At 38.1% G+C, this 21,298-nt stretch overlaps 1 protein-coding gene across 1 annotated transcript; it reads left to right on the forward strand.

The window, feature by feature from the left end:
- The first annotated feature begins 9,093 nt into the window (after positions 1-9,093).
- Positions 9,094-15,829, forward strand: LOC131894138 (zinc finger protein 883-like). Its single transcript, XM_059244326.1, has 3 exons — positions 9,094-9,501; positions 12,420-12,546; positions 13,441-15,829. Exons 1-3 carry the CDS (start codon positions 9,472-9,474, stop codon positions 15,120-15,122), a joined length of 1,839 nt encoding a protein of 612 aa, XP_059100309.1. The 5' UTR covers positions 9,094-9,471; the 3' UTR covers positions 15,123-15,829.
- The last annotated feature ends 5,469 nt before the right edge of the window (positions 15,830-21,298 follow it).

The following is a 21,298-nucleotide window of genomic DNA, read 5'->3' on the forward strand; positions in this document are numbered from 1 at the left end:
GGTTTCCTGTAATTCACTCCCCTTCCTCCAGCTCGTACACCTTCCCCCTTCTGTAATGTTCACTGAGATTTGGATGTGGTAATAAGAATTTTTAACTCTCAGACTTTTAACAGCAGTCTCTGAAATGAGTTTCCTATTGCAAGCAGTTTCTCAAGGGCAGAGGGAATGCCCTGTTGCCCTACTGGTTTTAGTGTATGAATGAGTGAAGGTGGCAACCATATGTCAGAGTTCATTTGTTTTTCCATGATTGCTTTGTTTTACTATCTTTTTCCATCATTCTCTGTTGTCTGTTGGATTTGTGTTTTCAAGCTTGGTTGCAGAAATGGGAATTAAACTGAGTACAACCTAATTGCCCATGAGCTTCATGCCCCTGGCTCGCTACAAACTAGCTCCACAATGAAGATTGCTCCCTCTAGGTTGATTTTTTTAGGTCTCCCCAATTGGTTCACTGACCCCTGCTGTTTAAACAGCCTTGCAGGCACATCAGGTACTTCTCTATGCCTACTTAAAATAATCAAAGCAGACTGGTTACAAGTTAATATTCCTTCTAAAGAAGTAGATAAGCAAAGTCATTGGACCTTCATCTAAGCATCCAGTCACTCCTCCCAGCTGATATTATGCAGTTAGAGATTGATTGCATAAGACCTCAAGGTTTTCTGGAGAAATTTGGGTGTGCAAGGTAAAAACTAAAAAAGTTGGGGTTCTCTTATACAACAATGGAAAAGTTGCTATATGTACTGGGTTAAGGCTCCAAATATTATCTAACACCCCCTTAGGAAAAAATTCTTACAACAAATAGTATATTTATTTGTTACTGTTATGTCTCAAGTAATTTCAGTTTATTTAAACAACAAAGGGTATATATATAATATATATATATATATATTAAGATGCCTAGCTCCTTGACTTCTCCCAATTTCTTGGTTCTTGTTTACAAAAATAAATTCCCTCCTTTAAGGTCATAGATATTCAAAACTCTTGCTAAAACATAAACTTTCTTTGTCTCAGAGTCTGTAAAACCATTCCTAGGAACCTATAAAATCCCAAACAAAAAAAGTAGCCTAATACTTGTAACAAAGGTTAATCACTTATACATATGTAATCTTAATTTGAGATTGCATACTTATATTTAACATAAAATCAGCATCTGTTATCTCCTTTTTAAACTAAGGAGAAAAGAGGTCTCCAAGACGTTTTGGATTATGGTAGATTTTTATATAATTTTTGTCCAAAAAATTTTAGATAAAAAACACAATATTTGTTTAATACATAAAGTATTTTTAATAAATAAGATGTATAAATTCCTAAGGCCTGCTCAGACTAACCATAACTGACTTAAAGATACATGTCTGCCTCCATTGTCTCTGCTAATTTGGTTAAGCTTTTTGGATAAAATGAGATGAGAAATTGTAAAGAATGAAAACAATAAGATTTCCAACTGCTCTGCAGAGTATATTCTTTTATTAAATTTCTGGTCTCTCTTTGGGCTATTTTTTATCTTGGGGAGATTGATTCCCAATTTTCTTTTTTTTTTATTTCTTTTTTTTTTTTTTTTTTTTTTTTGGTTTTTCGAGACAGGGTTTCTCTATGTAGCTTTGCGCCTTTTCCTGGAACTCACTTGGTAGCCCAGGCTGGCCTTGAACTCACAGAGATCCGCCTGGCTCTGCCTCCCGAGTGCTGGGATTAAAGGCGTGCGCCACCACCGCCCAGCGATTCCCAATTTTCTAAGAAAGGGCCATATTGATTTCCAAAGTGGCTGTACAAGCTTGTATTCCCACCAACAGTGTAGGAGAGTTCCCCTTGCTCCACGTCCTCTCCAGCGTAAGCTGTCTTCAGTGTTTTTGATCTTAGCCATTCTGACGGGTGTAAGGTGGTATCTCAGAGTTGTTTTGATTTGCATTTCCCTGATGACTGGGGATGTTGAGCAATTCCTTAAATGTCTTTCAGCCATTTGACCTTCCTATGTTGAGAATTCTCTGTTTAGCTCTATAGCTCATTTCTTAATTGGACTGTTGGGCATTTTGATGACCAGTGATTGTTCATTCCTGTTATTTTTTGGTGGTTGTGTGTGTGTGTGTGTGTGTGTGTGTGTGTGTGTGTGTGTATACTTCTCTTTTTTGGGGTTTACTGCTGTGGTGTTATCTATTGCCTGTGTTTTCGAGGGTGTATCTGACTTCCTTAGGTTGGAATTTTCCTTCTAGTGCTTTCTGTGGGGCTGGGTTTGTAGATAAGTATTGTTTAAATCTGGCTTTGTCTTGGAATGTCTTGTTCACTCTGTCTATGATGATTGAAAGTTTTGCTGAGTATACTAGTCTAGGCTGGCATCCATGGTCTCTTAGTATCTGCATTACATCTGTCCAGGTCCTTCTGGCTTTCAAAGTCTCCATTGAGAAATCAGGTGTTATTCTTATGTGTTTCCTTTATAAGTCACTTGGCCTTTTTCCTTTGCTGCTCTTAATATTCTTTCTTTATTCTGTACATTTAGTTTAATTATTATGTGACGAGGGGACTTTTTTTGGGGGGGTGTAGTCTGTTTGGTGTTCTCTAGGCTTCTTGTGTATTCATAGGCATTTCCTTCTTTAAGTTGGGTTTTCTTCTATGATCTTGTTGAATATATTTTCTGTGCCTTAGAGTTGGTATTCTTTTCCTTCCTCTATCCCTATTATTCGTCTTTTCATTGTGTCCCAGATTTCTTGGACATTTTGTGTTATAATTTTTTTTGGCAGTGGTATTTTCTTTGACTGATGAATCCATTTCCTCTATTGTATCCTCTACACCAGAGATCCTCTCTTCCATCTCTTTTTTTTAAAGAAGATTTATTTATTTTTATGTATATAGTATTCTGCCTGCATGTATGCCTGCAGGCCAGAAGAGGGCACCAGATCTCATTACAGATGGTTGTGAGTCACCATGTGGTTTCTGGGAATTGAACTCAGGACCTCTGTAAGAGCAGCCAGTGCTCTTAACCTCTGAGCCATCTCTCCAGCCCCTCTTCCATCTCTTGTATTCTGTTGGTTATGCTTGCATCTGTGTTTCCTGTTCATTTACTCAGATTTTCTATTTCCAGCATTCTCTCTGTTTGTGTCTTCTTCATTTTTTCTGTTTCCCTCATCTGTTTCATTGCTTTTTCATGTTTTTTTTTTCAGGGATTTATTGTTTTCTTCTGCTTTATTTGTCTTTTCCTCTAGTTTTTTTTTATAGCGTTCTTCCCATATTTTGTTTGACTTTTTGTGTTCTTTATTGATTTCCTCCACTTTTTTGTCTTTTCCTCAATTTCATTTTTGATTTCTTCTTTAAAAGCCTCTAGCATCTTCATGATGTTATTCTTAAGGTTGCTTTCTTCTGCTTCTTCCATTTTGTGATGTTCAAGTCTTGCTGTTGGAGGAGGGCTAGGTTCTGGTGATGCTGTATTGCTCTTTATTTTGTTGTATGTACTTCTGCCTTGACGTCTGCCCATCTCCTCGTGGATTCGTTCTTGGTCTTATCAGTCCTCTTGATCCAGACAGAGCTGACAGATTCGGCGTTTCAGAAAGCCTCTCTTGGTCCAATGAGAGGTGGCGGATTCTGCTTCCCAGAAAGCCATTCTTGGTCTAATCAGGGCTGGCAGATTCCCTGTCTCCTGAGTTTACTCTTGGTCCAATGATGGCTCCTTGTCCAATGAGATCTCTCTCTCTTTCTCTGGGCTGGGTGGGAGCTCTCTGGGCTAGATGGGAGCTCTCTGGGTTTAATGAGAGCTCTCTGGGCCAGATGGGAGCTCTCTGGGCCAGATGGGAGCTGGGGGCTGCTCACTAAGTCTCAGGAAGTGGCTGGGGTCTCAGGTGGATGGGTGTGGGGGCAGGTTGTGGAGATTGCAGGGTCTGCCGGGGGGGTCTTGGGGAAGGGGAACCTTCCAGCAGGGCCCCCGCCCAATGGCCAGAAACTGGGGCCAAGTTGGGCAGGTCTTCCCCGGGAATGGCTAGTGCCCAGGGATGGGACCTAGGGGCAGGCCTCCCTGGGTATGACCCCATGCACTCACCTCTAAGCTGGATGGGAGCTCTGGGCCGGATGAGAGCTGGGGGCTGGTCTCTCAAATGTTGTAATTTTTACAGCCAAAACTTAACAAGGATAAAATTGTAAAATCCTAGTCTTATTAAGGCTGCTTACTTGTTATAACTATTAAAGATAATTAGGATGTGAAAGTTAATCTTCAGTCACCTTATAAATGATCAAATTCTTTAATGTGCTCAAATATGTGCTTGTAATAATGTTAAGTACAAATGTAATTCATTTTCAAGGACAAGCTTTATTTAGTCTTCTGTGTATGTTTTCAAGGTTAAGTCTAAAACAAGCAACTAAAAGCAAGTAAAGTTTATTTAAAATAATTAAATGTCGACACTCAAACTCCTCAGAAATCTGCTGAGTATGCATTTACAATGTTTAATTAGAAAAGCTTCCCATAATAGACAAAATTGCTAGTTACTAATGGCAGCCCCAAGATCTCCTCCATAGAAGTAGATAGGGCACAATTTACTGCACCACAATTTTGGTAATGCTGTTCACTGGGCATAGAACTGTCCCATGTCTCACCTGCCAGCAGTACCTTACCAGAACTGTGTGCAAGCAAGACACTGGAGAATTGCCTGCCCCTCCTTACTTCCCAAGGTAGGCCAGTCTCTCAATTTCTCATCTACCCACCCCTCAAAAAAACTGTCTCAGATCTTCCAGGCCTACCAACTGAAATCTAATGCAATGAAACACTTAATGCTGTCCTATGTGACTATCAAAGACCTTTGACCTCTGCCCTCAAGACCACCATGGAGAAGCCTAAAGTAACCATCTAGGTAATTCTCTGTCATTGTACTTTATAGGGAAGATATTTGGCTTATACTTCCTACTCAGATTTATCCTTCTCAGTTCTCTGATGATGATGGCTAACTCTAGCTTTATTGGTTTAACAACAGCAAGCACACAACTGCCTGGTCAGTCTTTCATAGGTAAAAATCAGGACTTGCTTTTCCTTGGGCTTCTAGGTCTTCTCCTGAAAAAGACAGACTCATACAGTTTACCTTGCTGACAGGCTTCACACTAAAAGAGATTTGGAGTTTCAAACGGGTATGAGAGTCTAGGAAAATGATTTAGGCTGTAAGTTCTAAAGATATAAAAGCTCACATTAGTTACGTGCTTCTAAAATGGAATTTAAGGTATATAAAAGTCATAGGATATGAAAGCTTAAGGAAGTTGTAAGGGTCCGAGAAAATGATTTAAGGTATACAAATGCAAGTTATAAAGGTCTAAAAGATTATTTAAGGAATATACGAAACAATTGAAAAACCTTATCAGATTTCTTTTCCTCTCAGTCAGAGTTCTAATATTAATCAATGAAGGTAAGGTTTTCCTCTAAGCTCCTTAACTTTACCTTCTGGTTCTAGTCTATATTTGTTCCATAAGATTTCCAATTAACTAATGACAGTGAACTGCTCCAAACACAGTGATTTTGTGATTCTTACCTAAGTGATTCTTTGAAATTAGGAAGCTCTTGATGTGCTGAAATCCAATGTAAACCAGATGCTTCTGACAAAATTTCCTACCAGCTTGAGCCCCAGCTTTGAACCAAAGCTTCCTGCACTTCTCTAACCTCAGATGTGCCAAAAATAAAAGCACATAGACAGCAAACCAGGTGTACCTTGTATCATCTGGATTTTGACTGGCATTCTGGCATTCCTGGACCCTGAGAACATTGTCCTATTTCAGCTGAGAAGCAGTTATAAAAAGACTACTCCACCCCTTATAATTAACAAAAGGCTGGAATGTTAGGTCCAAAGGAAACTAGTTCCACTCTACCAAAGCAGCCATTTCCATTATAGTTTACTTCTACCAAAGCAGCCATTTCCCTATCATTGTCAAAAGAAAAAAAATGACTATCTGTGGTACTTATTAACGTACTAAAACATCCAGGGTACTTCAGTATTGCAAATATCTGTAAAATCAGAGAGTTACAAAAAGATAGGAGCTAGGATCTGGTTGATTATCTTAATTAAAATATCAACCATTAACCCTACATAAATGCGAATCAGTTATTTGAATCATATGATATAGAGCCAGTGGAGAATGTGATGTTAAAGAAACTCCATTTTATGGTAGGTATCCATCTTGGTACCCAACATCCATTTTTCTCTGACTCGAATCCCTGAAAGACAAATTTTCAGTAACCCTGATTCAGTGACACTCACCCAGTCAAAAGTGTACCGCCATGCCTATTTATTTGTTGTATTTGTTGTCTGTATGTGTTTGTAAGTTGCTTACACAGATACCCCAAGTTTGTTGGAGGGTTGCCTTTACCACATAACTGGGCAGAACAGAACAAGTTTTGCTTACCTGTGTAGACACTGAACTTGTTGTTTTCCTCTTTAAAAACAAAAACAAAAACAAAAACAAAAACAAAAACCCTTCCTCTTACTCTTCATGCATGATAATTTCAAAGTTGACTGAGAAATTGTTCATTTTGTTAGTAGCTAATCAATAAATCCTTTAATTTATAATTGGATTGAGTCTGTGGTCTTTTCCCAGGAATCAAAAATTCCATATTGTGACTCCAGATTGTGGTTGTGTGTTCATATTGGATACCATTTTCTATGTTTAGTCAAAGAAAAGAGCATCCTCTACTGCCCTTTCTTCCTATCAGTATGGAAACAGTCATTTCCTGAGCTGTAGCTTATAATGCTGTCATTTAAACTTAATTCTTGCCTTATGATGACATATGAAGAACACAATGTGGAATTATTCCTTCATGATGCACTCCTGTCTCAAGGCTGCATTCTTCCTCTTAGAAACCTCAATTCATGAAGACAACTATTGTCACCTGCCTTTCATGACACAACCATTGCCAATCCTCCAATACACATTATTTTCTCTATTCCTAACTCCACTGATGCTCTTGTTCCCACCCCAACGTTGCTTGTAGAGACAGTTTGAACTTCATTAAGCAGCTTTTTGTTTATTATTAGTCCATTGTATGAAGAAAACCTAAGTATTTATTTGACTTTCTTAGTTACCATGCATTCTTTTTGTACTCTAACCTGAGCAGCTCTGCACTCCATGAAATCCCTCTGTCTTTTTTCCTGGTTAATTTCTGTGCTCTTGGAATCTCTTTCAGCATGTTTGCTTATTTATAAATTATTAAATATTTACTTATGTTTTCCTCTAGCACTTTTAGCATTTCAAGTTTTTCAGGGATATCCTTGATCTGATTTGTGTTGGTTTTCATGTAGTGGGAGAAATATGGGTCTAATATCACTCATTTACACATAACAGTCATTTTCCCTGTAGAGAATATTTAAAAGACTCTCTTTTCCTGGGTTTGTCTTTGACCTATTCAGCTTACTTAAACCCTCTGCTTTACGTTTCTTTCTGGAATCTCTATTCTGTTCAGTTTTCTACATATTTCTTTATTTGTAGGTCCATGCTGTCTTTATCCTTGTGCCTCTGTATTATGATAGAAGATCAGATCCTGTGATACCCCAAGGAATACACTTTCTTCGACATCATTTTAATATTTATGGTGTTCCTGTGTCTATGTAACTGTTTCCATACCTACTTTTGTGGAAATACCAGTATTTCCCATATAGGATTGCATCCGTTCTGCTGGTTGCTGTTAATAATATAATCATGTGCAGGATAGTTTTAAGTCAACTTGACAGAAGCTAGAGTTATTAGAGAGGAGGGAACCTCATTTGAGAAAATGTCTCTGTAAGAATTGGCTATAGGATTATAGGATTTTTTGTTTTTTGTTTTTTGTTTTTTTGTTTTTCGAGACAGGGTTTCTCTGTGTAGCTTTGCGCCTTTCCTGGAACTCACTCTATAGACCAGGCTGACCTCGAACTCACAGAGATCCGCCTGGCTCTGCCTCCCGAGTGCTGGGATTAAAGGCGTGCGCCACCACCGCCCGGCCCTAGGATATTTTTTTAAGGGTGATTGGTGGGGAGGGTACAGTCTATTGTGGGTGGTTCCATTCCTGGACTTGTGGTCCTGCCTTCTATAAGAAAGCAGGCTCCATAAGCCATGGGGGACAAGCCGGTAAGCCACACCTCTTCATGGCTTCTGCATCAGCTCCTGCCTACTGGTTCCTGCCATGTTTCAGCTCCTGTCCTAACTACCTTCAGTGATTAACACTGATAGGGAAGTGTGAACCAAATATACTGTTACCTCTCCAGCTTGCTTTTTGGTCATCGTGTTCCATGGAAGATGTAGAAACCCTCACCAAAACAAACCATATACATAATTTTGTTAATCAGTCAGTGTGCATGCCAGTCCATTTCTTTGTGTACTATTATTTTTCATTTTTTTCTGAATGCTTTAAAAATTTCTTCATAGAAGCAAATTCATCATTATTTAGCATTATTCTTAGTTCTTTTGGAAACAGCTTGAATGTCTTTAATTCCTAAATTACTTTGCAAATTGTCATTATTAATAAATAGGAAATGTAGTGATGTTGTGTGTTATTTTTTTCTCTTTAATTATATGTAAAGCACTTATCAAATCTATAATTTTTCCCATGGTGAGTACAGCAAGTTTTATATGTGATCACATCATCTTTAAAAAGGAATTTGGTAACTTTGCTACCTGTTTATCCTTAATTCTTTTTTGTCATTCAGATTTCTCTGATTCTCTTATGGCTCTGAATTCAGTAAGACTGGAGATTGTATGCACCTTCCTCTCCTTACAGTTTTCCAGCTAATGCTATTCATTTTTTCTGTTGTACTCTTGGCATTGGTGTAGCACACACTTGCCCTTTACTGTGTTCAGCTGTATTCCTTTTCTTCCTGTTACCTTTAGGAGTTTATTATAAAATCTGTTGGTTTGTCTTATGGCATTTCTATTCTACCAGGATTTTCATATCATGGGGCTCATATTTGTTATGTGGTTTTTTTTCATATTCTGGTTTGTAATACTACTGGTAATAATTTGCTTCATTCTAGTTAGAAATCGTAGTTTAATGGTTTTATTTGTTGGACATAGTCTGCTCCTCTATTCATTAATTCCTTTTATAAAGGAATTAATATATATTATATGTATTATAAAGGCATTATTTCCTGTGTTCTGATAAATAATTTCTTTCTGATTTTTCTATCTACACTTTGCCTCTAATGATGGTTCGCACTGCTACTTGATGGGGTGACCTGTGCTATTTTATAACTTTTTTTATTTGCCCTTTCTTCTCCGTGAATTTTAAGAGCCTGTGTTTCTGGATGCAATGATAAGGTCCGTAGTCATTTTCTTTCTCCATTCCAAATATGTTTTTCAATTCTATGTGTAGGAATGTTGAAAAGTTTACTGGTATCATTTTGGTTTTAAGTCTTTTTATGTGATTGGGCATTATCCATAACAGCTGAATTAATTTTAGCTTTGTATTTTTTGACATCTTGATGTGACGTTTCAACAAGAATTCTGGTCAGTGTTTCTGATAGAGAAACTGAGTGAAAAGCAACAAGAAGAATGAATGCTTCTGTGATGAGTGCTCCTCAGGTCAGTGTCATGTCCACGTTTCTTTGAAAATTGTTTTTGTTACTGAAGCTATTCAAGACTTTAATTCTCTACCTCTAGTAATGTTATCTAAAGTCTTTATTTTCTATAATTTATCTTTATTTTTTCTCTGATAATCAAGAGCAAGTCTTTAGATCATTCATCTACATAACACAGCCTGGTTCCATTATATTTTCACTGTATTTTAAACTGTGAGGACATAAAATTTTCATGGAATTAATACCTGCCATTCTGAAAGAGAATCTATTATAAGTGGTTCTCCTAAAAATATATTGATTGACAGTTTCTACATAGAATGGACTTGTGTCCTTTTATATTCATGAGGAAGGAGGGTTTCGTGTGCCTCATACATGGCATTTCTTGGATGGTCAGGTTTTCAGAAACATGCTTATGAGTGTTTACGTGCAAATACATTGACCTTCATCTTTCACTGACATCACTGAGCAATTTATGCAAAAGTACAATTAGAAGACACTCGCTGTCTTGAATCCAAATAGTAGATATTACAGCACCCTAGAGAACATGTAGTGGAAAGAATAACGTGTCTTTCTCTTTCCATAAAATGGATTTGTCTATGAGAATCCTTGTATCTCTTTTTGGCATTTTATGTCAAACAGTGATGATGGGTGTGTTGATAACTGAAATCTATCTGTCTCAGGAAAGGTTCTGTACAATTCTCAGTGGTAAGTTCTCAATAGACAGATGATTATTTTTCTATTTCTTTTTTTATATTTCATAAGGGTCATATGCACTACTGTCTCCACCTTTTAATTCTATCATGTGAAATATATTCCTAAGAATTTTCTAGACAGTATTGACTTGTTGCTGTGCTTCAGGCATCAATTTTCAAGCATTAATGGATGTCCCTCTTAATTACTTTGTGTCTTTATTTTTTGGAGGAAGAAGATTCCTTCCACCCTATGCTTTCCTTCTCGCTGAAGTTATTTTTTTTGGTAGGGAGAAATCCTTAAGAGTAGTGGTAATGGTTCTCTCCCTCTCTCTCTCTCTCTCTCTCTCTCTCTCTCTCTCTCTCTCTCTCTCTCTCTCTCTTTCCTGATTGCTTTTTCAAGGCAGGGTTTCTCTGTGTAGCTTTGTTGTCTGTTCTGGATCTCACTCTGTAGAACAGGCTGGCCTCAAACTCACAGAGATTCGCCTGACTTTGCCTCCTGAGTGCTGGGATTAAAGGCATGTGCCACCACCGCCCGGCTCTATTTCTTTCTTTACAATAATATTCTATGTTATTAGAACTCAACATATGAGTGTTCATATGCATATTTTTACAGACACTGCATAATGCCTTATGCCACTAGATGCCTGTGGTTGGCACCAAACCCTTGGCACTGAATTCGGGCATTGTCAGGAGCTACAATGTGTGTAGAGATTAAATTATGTTTATCTTCAGAAACAGCAAGTGCCTTTAACCTCTGAGTCATTTCCCAGACCACAGGTTTACATTTTTGTGCACATTTGTGACAAAGACAGTATATAACCTTGCATCTTCTAGTTTTCAACAGTGAAGAAAGAGTTACAGGTGATAATTATCTATGCAACTTAAAATACTGCTAAATGAAGAAGTGAATAAAGTTGAAATTAGAAGATTCAAATTTTCAACTGACCTAATCTCATGACAATAATGTAAAATTAGTGAAAAGTTAGGATTATCATCATTCAGTTTAATTCATTATTTCATTCACAGAAAATGTTTCTACTTCATTTGAATGCATTGTCAGATATGCCATTTATTTACACATTATTTCTCATTCTGTAGCGAAACACCATATGGAATTTATGAAATGGTTATATTCTGTATTGCTTTTGTCCACTTTTAGAAAAATGTAAATAATATTCATTCTAATGCTTCATGGTTGTGAAGATATTCTCATAAAATAACTTTATAAAGTATTTGATTCTATCTGTTGTTTGGGATATTGGACATGTCCAGTGATGTCACAGTGCTTACTCTTTTAAGAAAAAAAACTCTGATTTTAATTCATCCATGAATCTGAAATCTATGTTCTACCTATTTGTTATATAGAAAGGCTGCAACATTGTACCTGGGTCTCAGAATGTGAACTGAGAATTTTAGAATAGAGTAAGTTGGGACCTAGTTTCAGACAAGATTAATCTGGTGTCTGATATTTAAGTAAGGCCTACAGTTGTAGAATTTGGAAAAATAGTTTTGCTCATCATAACTTGACCATCTGTGATGTGACATTGGGGTCCTGTTTGATATTAACACATAAAGATACATTACAGCCTCTAGTGCTCAAATTTGTATCTTTTATAGCATAAAACATTTACTGATTTTGAGACTGTTTTGTATCATCCTGTTTTCACAGAGATTACAAATACAGTAAAAACTGACTAGTTTAGAAAGTATCTTTAATTAAAAATTAATTTAATTTTATGTATGTAAGTATATTTACCTGAATGTATGTGTGTGTGCGCTCTGTATGACTCCTGCCTGTAGAGTTCAGATGAGTTGCATTGATTCTTATAGAAATGGGGTTAATATTTGTTATGTAATGCCTTGAGGGTGGTGGGAACCATATACATTTTAAAGGACTTTAAAAGCCTTTACAGAATCCAAATTGAAGACAAAATTTTCAAATGTAGTGATGGCGGCAAATCCTTTATGGGCTGGCTGCTCAGGTCTTAGAAATCATCAGAAAATTCATGAAGGAGAAATAGCTTATGAATGTAAGTAATGTAATAGGTCATTCTATACATTGTCTATGTAAGAGCAACAATGCTTAACTTCTGACCTCTCTAGAGCACTTCTGATTGATTGCTAATGACTCATCTGCATTACAAAACTATCCCCCGGTTCTTTAGATCTCTTTTACTTAGGATAGCATTTTGTGCAGCAGCTATAGTAATTAGGTGATTTTCCATTACAGAGGCTGTTAACATTCAGGGATGTGGCTATAGACCTCTCACAGGAGGAATGGGAATGTCTAGACTCTGCCCAGAGGGCATTGTACATGGATGTGATGCTGGAGAATTACTACAATCTAGTCTTTGTGGGTAAGAATATTCTTCTCATACAATTCCTGATTCACCCTTTGTTTTCCCCATTTTGTATATAAATAAATTCTTTGAACTGTCACTAAGGTCATTAACTAAAATTTTTTATGATGCTTCCTTTACATTTTTTTGTGTTCTCTGGAAGAGTAACCAAATGCTATATGCTGTGTAATCTCTCTAGCCCTCTTATATAGTTTTTAATGAAAACTTCAAAATTAAAAAAAAATGTATATTCAGGGCAAGGAACTATATTACAGTACACATAATAATTGGAATATTTTGATTTTACTATTAAGTTAAACTAGTCATTTATTTCTGATTTTAAAAAAGTTCAGAAGGTTATAGGTAGAGAAAGAGCTGTTGGTTGTGAGAATGTTGTTCCTTTATTTATTTAATTTTTGAGAGGTGGTCTCAATATGGAAAATTTCTTTCTGAGAATTCAAAGGGGACCAACTGCCACAGCATGATTTTAACCCTAGCACTTTGAATACTGAAGCAAGAGGGTATATTGAGTTCCATGTCACCATGGTTATATATTGAGCTCCTAGCTAAGCAGTGCCTCACAGTATGACTCTGTCTCAAAATCATAAACAAGAAAATAGAGAGGAGCATTCTTCATATGAGCTCCTTTGTCAAAGTTCTTTATTGCTTGATCACCCATTTGCCCTACCTTCTGCAAGTTACAATGTTTAGATAAGAATGAGACATCTGTTATTGGTCCCTGTGTTTGATACATATCACATTGGAGGTTCTCACGAGCTTCCATTTAATGATTGTGAATCAGAAAATGCCTTTCCTGAGAGTTTCTAGTTTACATGTCTCAGAAAACATCAGTTATTGAATCTTTTACTCATGCATTAATCTCTGTTAATCCAAATTGTATTAATTTTCCAGAGAACCATTGCATATGTGATAAATTTGAGAAGGTCTTGGATCAAGGCACAAAGCATATTTTCCGTGATCATGTGAATATCCAAGGGAGGCCATTTCAATGTAATGAGCTTGGCAAAGGTATTCATGAATCTTCTGACAGGAATGACATTGCAGAAAAGTGCAAGGACAGATTGCTTAACCACAGAGATGCCTCTGTTGAATTATTAGATATAAATAGACATGTAAGTGGGAACACTGGAGAAGAACCTTACAAATACAAAGAATGTGTAAACTCTTTAGATTTCTGTTCTATCGTTAGTCAAAACCAGATAATCCACACAGCAATAGAAGAACAGGAAAATACAGAGTATGATAAATCTTTTGACCCTAAACATATACACACACTGAAACGAGCCAGTAGTGCAAAGAAACCACAGCAATGCAAGAAATATGGACAAATTTTCAAGATGTACTCAAGTCTCAGTAGACATCAGAGAGCTCATACTAGAGAGAAATCCTATAAATGTACAAAATGTAATAAATCCTTTCTGCATTTGTCCCAACTCAAAGTGCATTACAAGATCCATTCTGGAGAAAAACCCTACAAATGTACAGAATGTGATAAGTGCTTTTTTCATACATCAGACTTGGCAAGGCATTACAGCTTCCACACTGGAGGGAATACTTACAAATATAATGATTTTGGCAAATCCTTTATCTGCTGTTCAGATCTTACAAAACATCAGACAACTCATGGAGGAGAGAGACTTTCTGGATGTAAACAAGCTACTAGTACATTCTACACATGGTTACACCTTGATTACCATTGTGGAATCCTTACAGGAGAGAACTTTTTCATATGTAATAAATGTGGTAAATCACTTTGCACGTTTTCAGGTCTTAAAAGACATCAGAGAATTCACACAGGGGAAAATCATTACAAATGTAATGAATGTGAAAAATTCTTTATCCAGGAAGGCAGTCTTAGAACTCATCAGAGAATACATACAGGAGAGAAACCTTTCAAGTGTAGTGAATGTGACAGATACTTTGCCAGGAAATCCTATCTTAGAACTCATCAGAGAATACATACAGGAGAGAAACCTTATAAATGTAGTGAATGTGACAAATCATTTACCCAGAAAAGCAATTTTAGAACTCATCAGAGAATACATACAGGAGAGAAACCTTACAAGTGTAGTGAATGTGAGAAACTCTTTACCTACAGCTCTCATCTTAGAAGACATCAGAGAATTCATACAGGAGAAAAGCCTTACAAATGTAGTGAGTGTGACAAATCCTTTACCAATTGCACAGAACTTAGAAGACATCAGAAAGTTCATACAGGAGTTAAACCTTATAAATGTAATGAATGTGACAAATACTTTACCCAGAAAGGCAGTCTTAGAACTCATCAGAGAATTCATACAGGAGAGAAACCTTACCAGTGTAGTGAATGTGACAAATCCTTTATCAGGAAAGTCCATCTTAGAACTCATCAGAGAATACATACAGGAGAGAAACCTTACCAGTGTAGTGAGTGTGACAAATCCTTTACCCAGAAATTTAATCTTAGAACTCATCAGAGAATTCATTCAGGAGAAAAACCTTACAAATGTAGTCAATGTGAGAAATCTTTTATCCAGAAAGCCAGCCTTAGAACACATCAAAGAATTCATATGACAGACGCCTTACAAATGTAATGTATGCAAAAAAGTCTACCTGCATTTCAAGTCTAAGGAAACACCTGAAAATTCATAACTGGGGATAAAAGCTTCTGTAGGAAATAATGTGGCACATGCTTTAACCAAGCTCTGCCCTTAGCTACACTTGAAGTTTCACACTGGAGAATCATGAACATGAGAAACTTGTGAAAACCTTTAATAATGTTTAATCTTGAAAAGCAAGACATTATGTTGAGGGAAATTCTGAAAATGTGGCAATGCAAGAAAATTTTCATTAAAATTTTTTACTTGTTCAACCTCAAATACTTCATCATGAAGACAACATGGAGAAGCCTAAAGAATATGCTATTGTGTAACAGTATCCTAGAGACTGAAATGATACAGTTTGAAGGGAAGCTGATTAAGACAGGAACTACATCATTCAAAATAACTTAAAAGAAATCCCTAAACCTGACAAGATTCAGTATGCTTACCTCAATTGAAGAAACCCAGACCAATCATGCCACTTAGAAGGAGTTTTTGCAGATTGAGTGTCCAAGACTGAATGCTCTTAATCTGTAGATATGCCTATGTGTGCTATGGGTATTCAGTATTCATTAGGTTTATCCCATGCTCTTTAGATTTTAATGATGGCAACTGTCTTTGTGTCCCTTTTGCTCTGGTAAAATACTCTTTCCTCGTGTTTGTTAAGTAAGGCAAATAAAGCTGATTAAGTCAACAAGTTACACTTGGTTCTGTTTTCATTTCCCAGTTGGGGTGAACAGGTGCATGTATATATGTTGCATCTCTCCAGGAAGTGTTTCATGAAACATGTACCGAACCCATTAATTATTCCTCCAATCTTGTAAACAGAAAATTGGTATTAGAGCATCTGTTCTCAACATAAGTTTTGCCACCCCTTTGGATGTCAAACTGTCCCTTCACTGGGGTTGCTAAGACCATAGGGAAACATTTCTTTTTTTAAAAAAAGGGATTTTTTTTTCTTTTTTCGAGACAAGGTTTCTCTGTGTAGCTTTGTGCCTTTTTCCTGGAACTCATTCTGTAGCCCAGGCTGGCCTTGAACTCACAGAGATCCACCTGCCTCTGACTCCCAAGTGCTGGGATTAAAGGCTTGCGCCACCACCGCCTGGCCCATCCTAAGGAACTAAAGCCTCAAAAATTGGAAATAAGAAAAGATGGGTTAAAAATGTTAAATGATTTTCAAAAGTTATTAGGAGATATTCAATGGTTATGACCTTATTTGAAGTTACCTACCAGTGATTTGAAACCTTTAAGTGATATTTTAAAAGTAGAGAATGTTCCTAATTGACCAAGACAATTAACTGAAAAAGGAAGACAAGTTCTTTTACAAGTGGAGAATGCTATTCAATAATAATCAGTTCCCAGCTGATTAATTATTACAACTCACTCAAATGCAGTCATTTGTATTTCCTAAGATTCTGATGAAAAATCCTGTAAGAGATGCTATACTACTTTTTACTGATGATTCTTCTGATGGGAAGGCTACTTATGTTATCCACAGAAAAAGCTATGTAGTACAAATAACCCCAGCTCCTGCACAGATAGTGGAATTACAGGCAGTAACTATGGTTTTTCAATTTCTTATAGACAGTTTGTTTAATTTATATACAGATAGTCAATATATTTATAGAGCTCTTCAAGTCATAGAAACTTCCATGCATTGGGTTCAGATGAGTCACCATCAGCCCTTCCTAGGGGCCTATCATATTTATACCCTGATTGACCCAGAGGCCACAGAAAACCAGAGGGCTTTTAATATGGCTTTTGTTTCCCAGTCAGAAATTAGGAAGAAAATTGAGAAAATAGAAGAATTTTTGGGAAAAGTATTGTCAGATTTAGTTGAGATTACTTCCCAGGTATGCAATCATGCAGATACCCTAGAGAACAGACAGACTAGGAAACTAGCTATGATTATGATGGCAGCTTACCAAAGGGAATTCAGAAATAGAGCAAAGAAAGAGCTAAGTAGACATAAAAAAGAAACTCTTTTGAGGAAAAACCATTGTACACTCTGCAAGGATATAGGCCACTGGAAAGACAAATGCCCAATTCAAGAGCGCAAGTCTGCATCTGTGCTCCAGCTAGGGAAAGAGTGCTGGGGTCTGGGCACAGCCACCACCCCATCCTTGAGCCCAGGGTTACTCTGAAAGTGTGGTGTGGGGACTCCTGTCAAATTTCTGTTGCATAAGGGAGACACCTACTCAATTCTGAAACAGGTGGGCCCAAGTAGACTATAACACAAGGAGCTACTTGTTCACAAATTTGCTCTTGGACCACCAAAAGAACTGTACACTTGAGAAATGTGACAGTCACCCATTCTATCCTGGTAATGCATGGTAATGTCCATATCCTCTGCTGGGATGTGACATACTCCACAAATTGAGGGCAAAAATACATTTTCAGTGGAAAAGATTAAATTTGTCTTAAGGAGTCCTAAATTAACAAATACGATTATGCCAACAACCTTCCTCTGGAGAACTTTCGAGAACCTGATGGGAGGATGTGCAGAGATGACCAGCCACACTAGTGGAAGCCCATGAACTGTGGACTGGTGGCTGTGGAGCCTCCATGGGACTGGACTAGGCCCTCTGGATACAGAAGATGGTTGTTTGGCTTGAACTGTTTGGGGACACCCAGGCAGGGGGATCGGGATCTGTCCCTGGTCTATGGGCAGGCTTCTGGAATCTGGTGTCTGTGGTGTGACACCTTGCACAGCTTTGGTGCAGTGGGAAGGGGGTTGGACCTGCCTAGGCTCAGTGTACAGGGCTCTGCTGACTCCCCATGGGAGACCTCGATTTGTGGGATGTGGGGATGTGGGGTGGCTTGGGAAAGAGGGCTGGGGGTGGGAGGAGGGAGGAGGGGGAATCTCTGGATAGTATGTGGAGTGAGTAGAAAATTTCTTAATGAAGAAAAATGAAAAAAAAAGATTAGCAACAAAAATTTCCTTCTGTCTGGGCTGAAGAAAATGCACCAGGACTAGCAGTCCAACTATGCCACTGTCATAGTAGAACTGAAAAGTGACACCCTGTCAAGGCAAAGCAATACCATCTGACTTAGGAAGCAAAACAAGGAATCAAAGTCCACATAAACAGGCTGCTTGAAGCTGACATACTGGCCACTTGTCACTCGCCTGGTGGCACAGCCATATCATATCTGATGGGAACAGCAAAAATTATAAAGCCAGTACAGCTGCTTGCCTACAATCCAGCAAAGCTGAGCTGCATGATCACTGTTTTTCACTTTTCATTTTGATCTTCATGTGTTGCATGCTTGGGGGGATTTTAATATTTGTACAGCTTTGGGATATTGGATTGATGGGAAATTTCTTATGAGTCATTTAGGCTTTTTCCCAGGAGTGTTGCTTCTAAGCTTCCCCAGGAAAGTCCTGAGCATGCTACCTCCCCCACACTTTTAGGGGAGATATCCTTATCTGGCTCTACTATAATGTCTTCTTTGTGCCCTGGAGATAGTGACACACACAAAGATAGCAGAGATCTCCTTATGAGGCTCCGAGATATTCTTGGAACATCTGCCCCTGTACTTACTTGGGAACAAGACAATCAAGACAAAGTAAACTTATAAAGGTCAACAAGATTTGATGGGCTAGAGAAGTTGGCAGCAGATTAGATTACGAGCCTCTTTCTACTATACGCTCAGGCAATTACAATTATGTGGCAGATAAGATTGAGGGCCTCAAATGGCATGACCCATGAGAGAAAGATATAACAACAGTTAGATTGGGTGGAATTACCTCTGCGCTACACAGAGACTTATATTAATGTTCAAAAAATGATGTAGAAAATTGATAAAAGAATGAGGTATCAGGACCTCCATTTCCTAGAAAAATTAGCTTGTACAGAGCCACTGTGGTGTCATATGATCAAGGAACAAAAGAATGCCAGGATTAGACATATAAGTAAGTTCTATAAAATATAAAATGTAAACATTATATTATGTCAGAAATTAAATAATAACTGCAGCAGTTTTTACCTGAGGAGTTCCCTTGGGCCTACTAGCACTCTGACCATTAAGAGTTAATAATGCTTCACAATCCCAAAATAATGGGGCCAATCAAGTATGACTCAGCCATCACAGAAAACTGTGACCCCAAATCTTTTCATAAGCCAGTTTTCTGGAGTATTTGTCATAATGGCCAACAGCTGATGAGTATAATACCATGTTTTGATGGTCAGTAAGTACTGCTGCCTTAGGAAGACTAATTCTATCAGATTACCACAGTTTGGAGGCACAGACTACTTCCTTCAGGTGTTCTCTAGAGCTTAACCAAGCCATACTTGGGGCTGAGAAGGCTCACACAGTAAAGCCCTGAACTGAACAACTAGGATGGGAATGGGGTGTAGGTGGACTCGGATACCCCTACCAGTCTCCTCCAATCTTGAACAAAGCACATGCTAGCTGGGCCTTCACCTTGTCACCCCCGCCATATTGTAATGATATGGTCAGCTGTGGCTGTATTTGGGGTTTTGTTTGTCTTTACGTGTTTGTTTTTAGATTTCCATCTGTATTATAGTAATGTACAGTTCTCCAGGACAAAATTAAACAGTGTTATGACAAGAAAAAAATTAATAATGCTTGGGACTTGGCAATCTGCTTGGACTAGCTTAGAGATTTTCTGTCTAGGGTCCTTGAAACCACAAGAGCTGCCTAGAAGTTGTGTTATGGGGCTGATGAAGAAAAATAATGAGTAAAAATGACTGTGAAAGATAACTTTGTTCTGACACAGTTTATCAATGATGACTGAGAGATATGAAAGAGGAAGTAAAACACATCAGATGGAAACAAATGATATAATGTTTTGGAGAAATATAAATCTCTCCCTGCTTGCTAAATTCTAAATAAATAAAAAAGCATTCTGACTGACAATTAGTCAGGATGCAATATTCTGACCACAATGGCTTGACTCAATCCTCTCTTGCTTATTCCTTGCATATCTGGAACCTGACAACCACTGGGGCTATCCCCCAAGAACTCTTGAAATACTGCATTGCTGCCTATCAGAAAGCCAGGAACAGGTGATTATAGGCCAGTTCAACAACCTTTGGGAGGTGAACAAGGAAGTTCAAGACATATACTCAATGTATACACTCCTGTATATACTCCTGATTAGGTTCACTTCCCCTGGAAGGCAAGTCTATTCTGTGATCGATCTGAAGCACACCTCCTTCTTCAGTACTCCTCTGGCTAAATCAAGTTAATTGAACAGATAAGATACTGTGGTGGTTTTAATAGGAATGCCCCCAATAGACTCATGTGTTGAATGCTTGGACAATAGGGAGTGGCCCTAGTAGGAGGTGTGGCCTTGTTGAAGTAGGTGTGGCTTTGTTGGAGGAAGTGTATCACTGGGGGTGGGATTTGAGATCTCTGTCATAAACTGAACCAGAGTATGGCAATTCTCTTCCTGCCACCTGCTGACCCATATGTAAAATTCTCAGCTCTTTCTCCAACACCATGTCTGCCCATATGCTACCATGCTTCCTGCCATGACAATAACAGTCTAAACCTCTAAAACTGTAAACCAGCCCAAATTAAATGTTTTCCTCTAAAAATGGTGCCATGGTCATGGTGTCCTTTCACCATAGAAACCCTAAAACAGATATGAAAAAAATGGAACAATGGCCAATTGACATGGACTAGATTGCCTCAGGGTTTGACAGATTCTGCAGCCTTCTTTGATGAAGCCCTCCATGGAGACTTACAGGCATTGAAGTCCAACACTAAAAATGTCATGATTCTGTAGTATGTGGATGACCTCCTGCTGTCAGCAGAATCCAAGGAAGACTACCACTGTGCTACAGAGAAACTATTGGAAATGCAACAGGGATATCCATTCTCTGCAAAGCAGGCTCAACTGTGCACTCATAAGGCAACATATCTGGAGCACAAACTCCAGGAAGGGAAGACATTACTTTTCCCTCACAGAATACAGGCAATTACTCAGATCCCAACCCCTGAGATGAAAGGTTAACTCCAGGATTTCCTTGGGGCTATAGGATATCGCTGGCTCTGGATACTCAGGTGTGCTGAGCTGGCAAGCCACTGTACTTGGCCACCCAAGTCAGTAAGCAAAACAGAGGAGCAGGCCTTTTGAGATTTAAAGCAGGTTCTGGTTTTGGCTCCAGCATTAGTCCTACCTGACCTTGCCAAGCCATTCT

This window comes from Peromyscus eremicus, chromosome 1 (genome assembly GCF_949786415.1).
Source record: "Peromyscus eremicus chromosome 1, PerEre_H2_v1, whole genome shotgun sequence".
In the NCBI taxonomy this organism is placed as follows: domain Eukaryota; kingdom Metazoa; phylum Chordata; class Mammalia; order Rodentia; family Cricetidae; genus Peromyscus; species Peromyscus eremicus.

Bases quoted from the DNA above. Each gene is read 5' to 3' on its own strand.
- LOC131894138 (XM_059244326.1), top strand. From the start codon at position 9,472: ATGAATGCTTCTGTGATGAGTGCTCCTCAG. The intron at 9,502-12,419 runs GTCAGTGTCATG...TTTCCATTACAG, and splicing joins CTGTGATGAGTGCTCCTCAG to AGGCTGTTAACATTCAGGGA. The intron at 12,547-13,440 runs GTAAGAATATTC...TTAATTTTCCAG, and splicing joins CTACAATCTAGTCTTTGTGG to AGAACCATTGCATATGTGAT.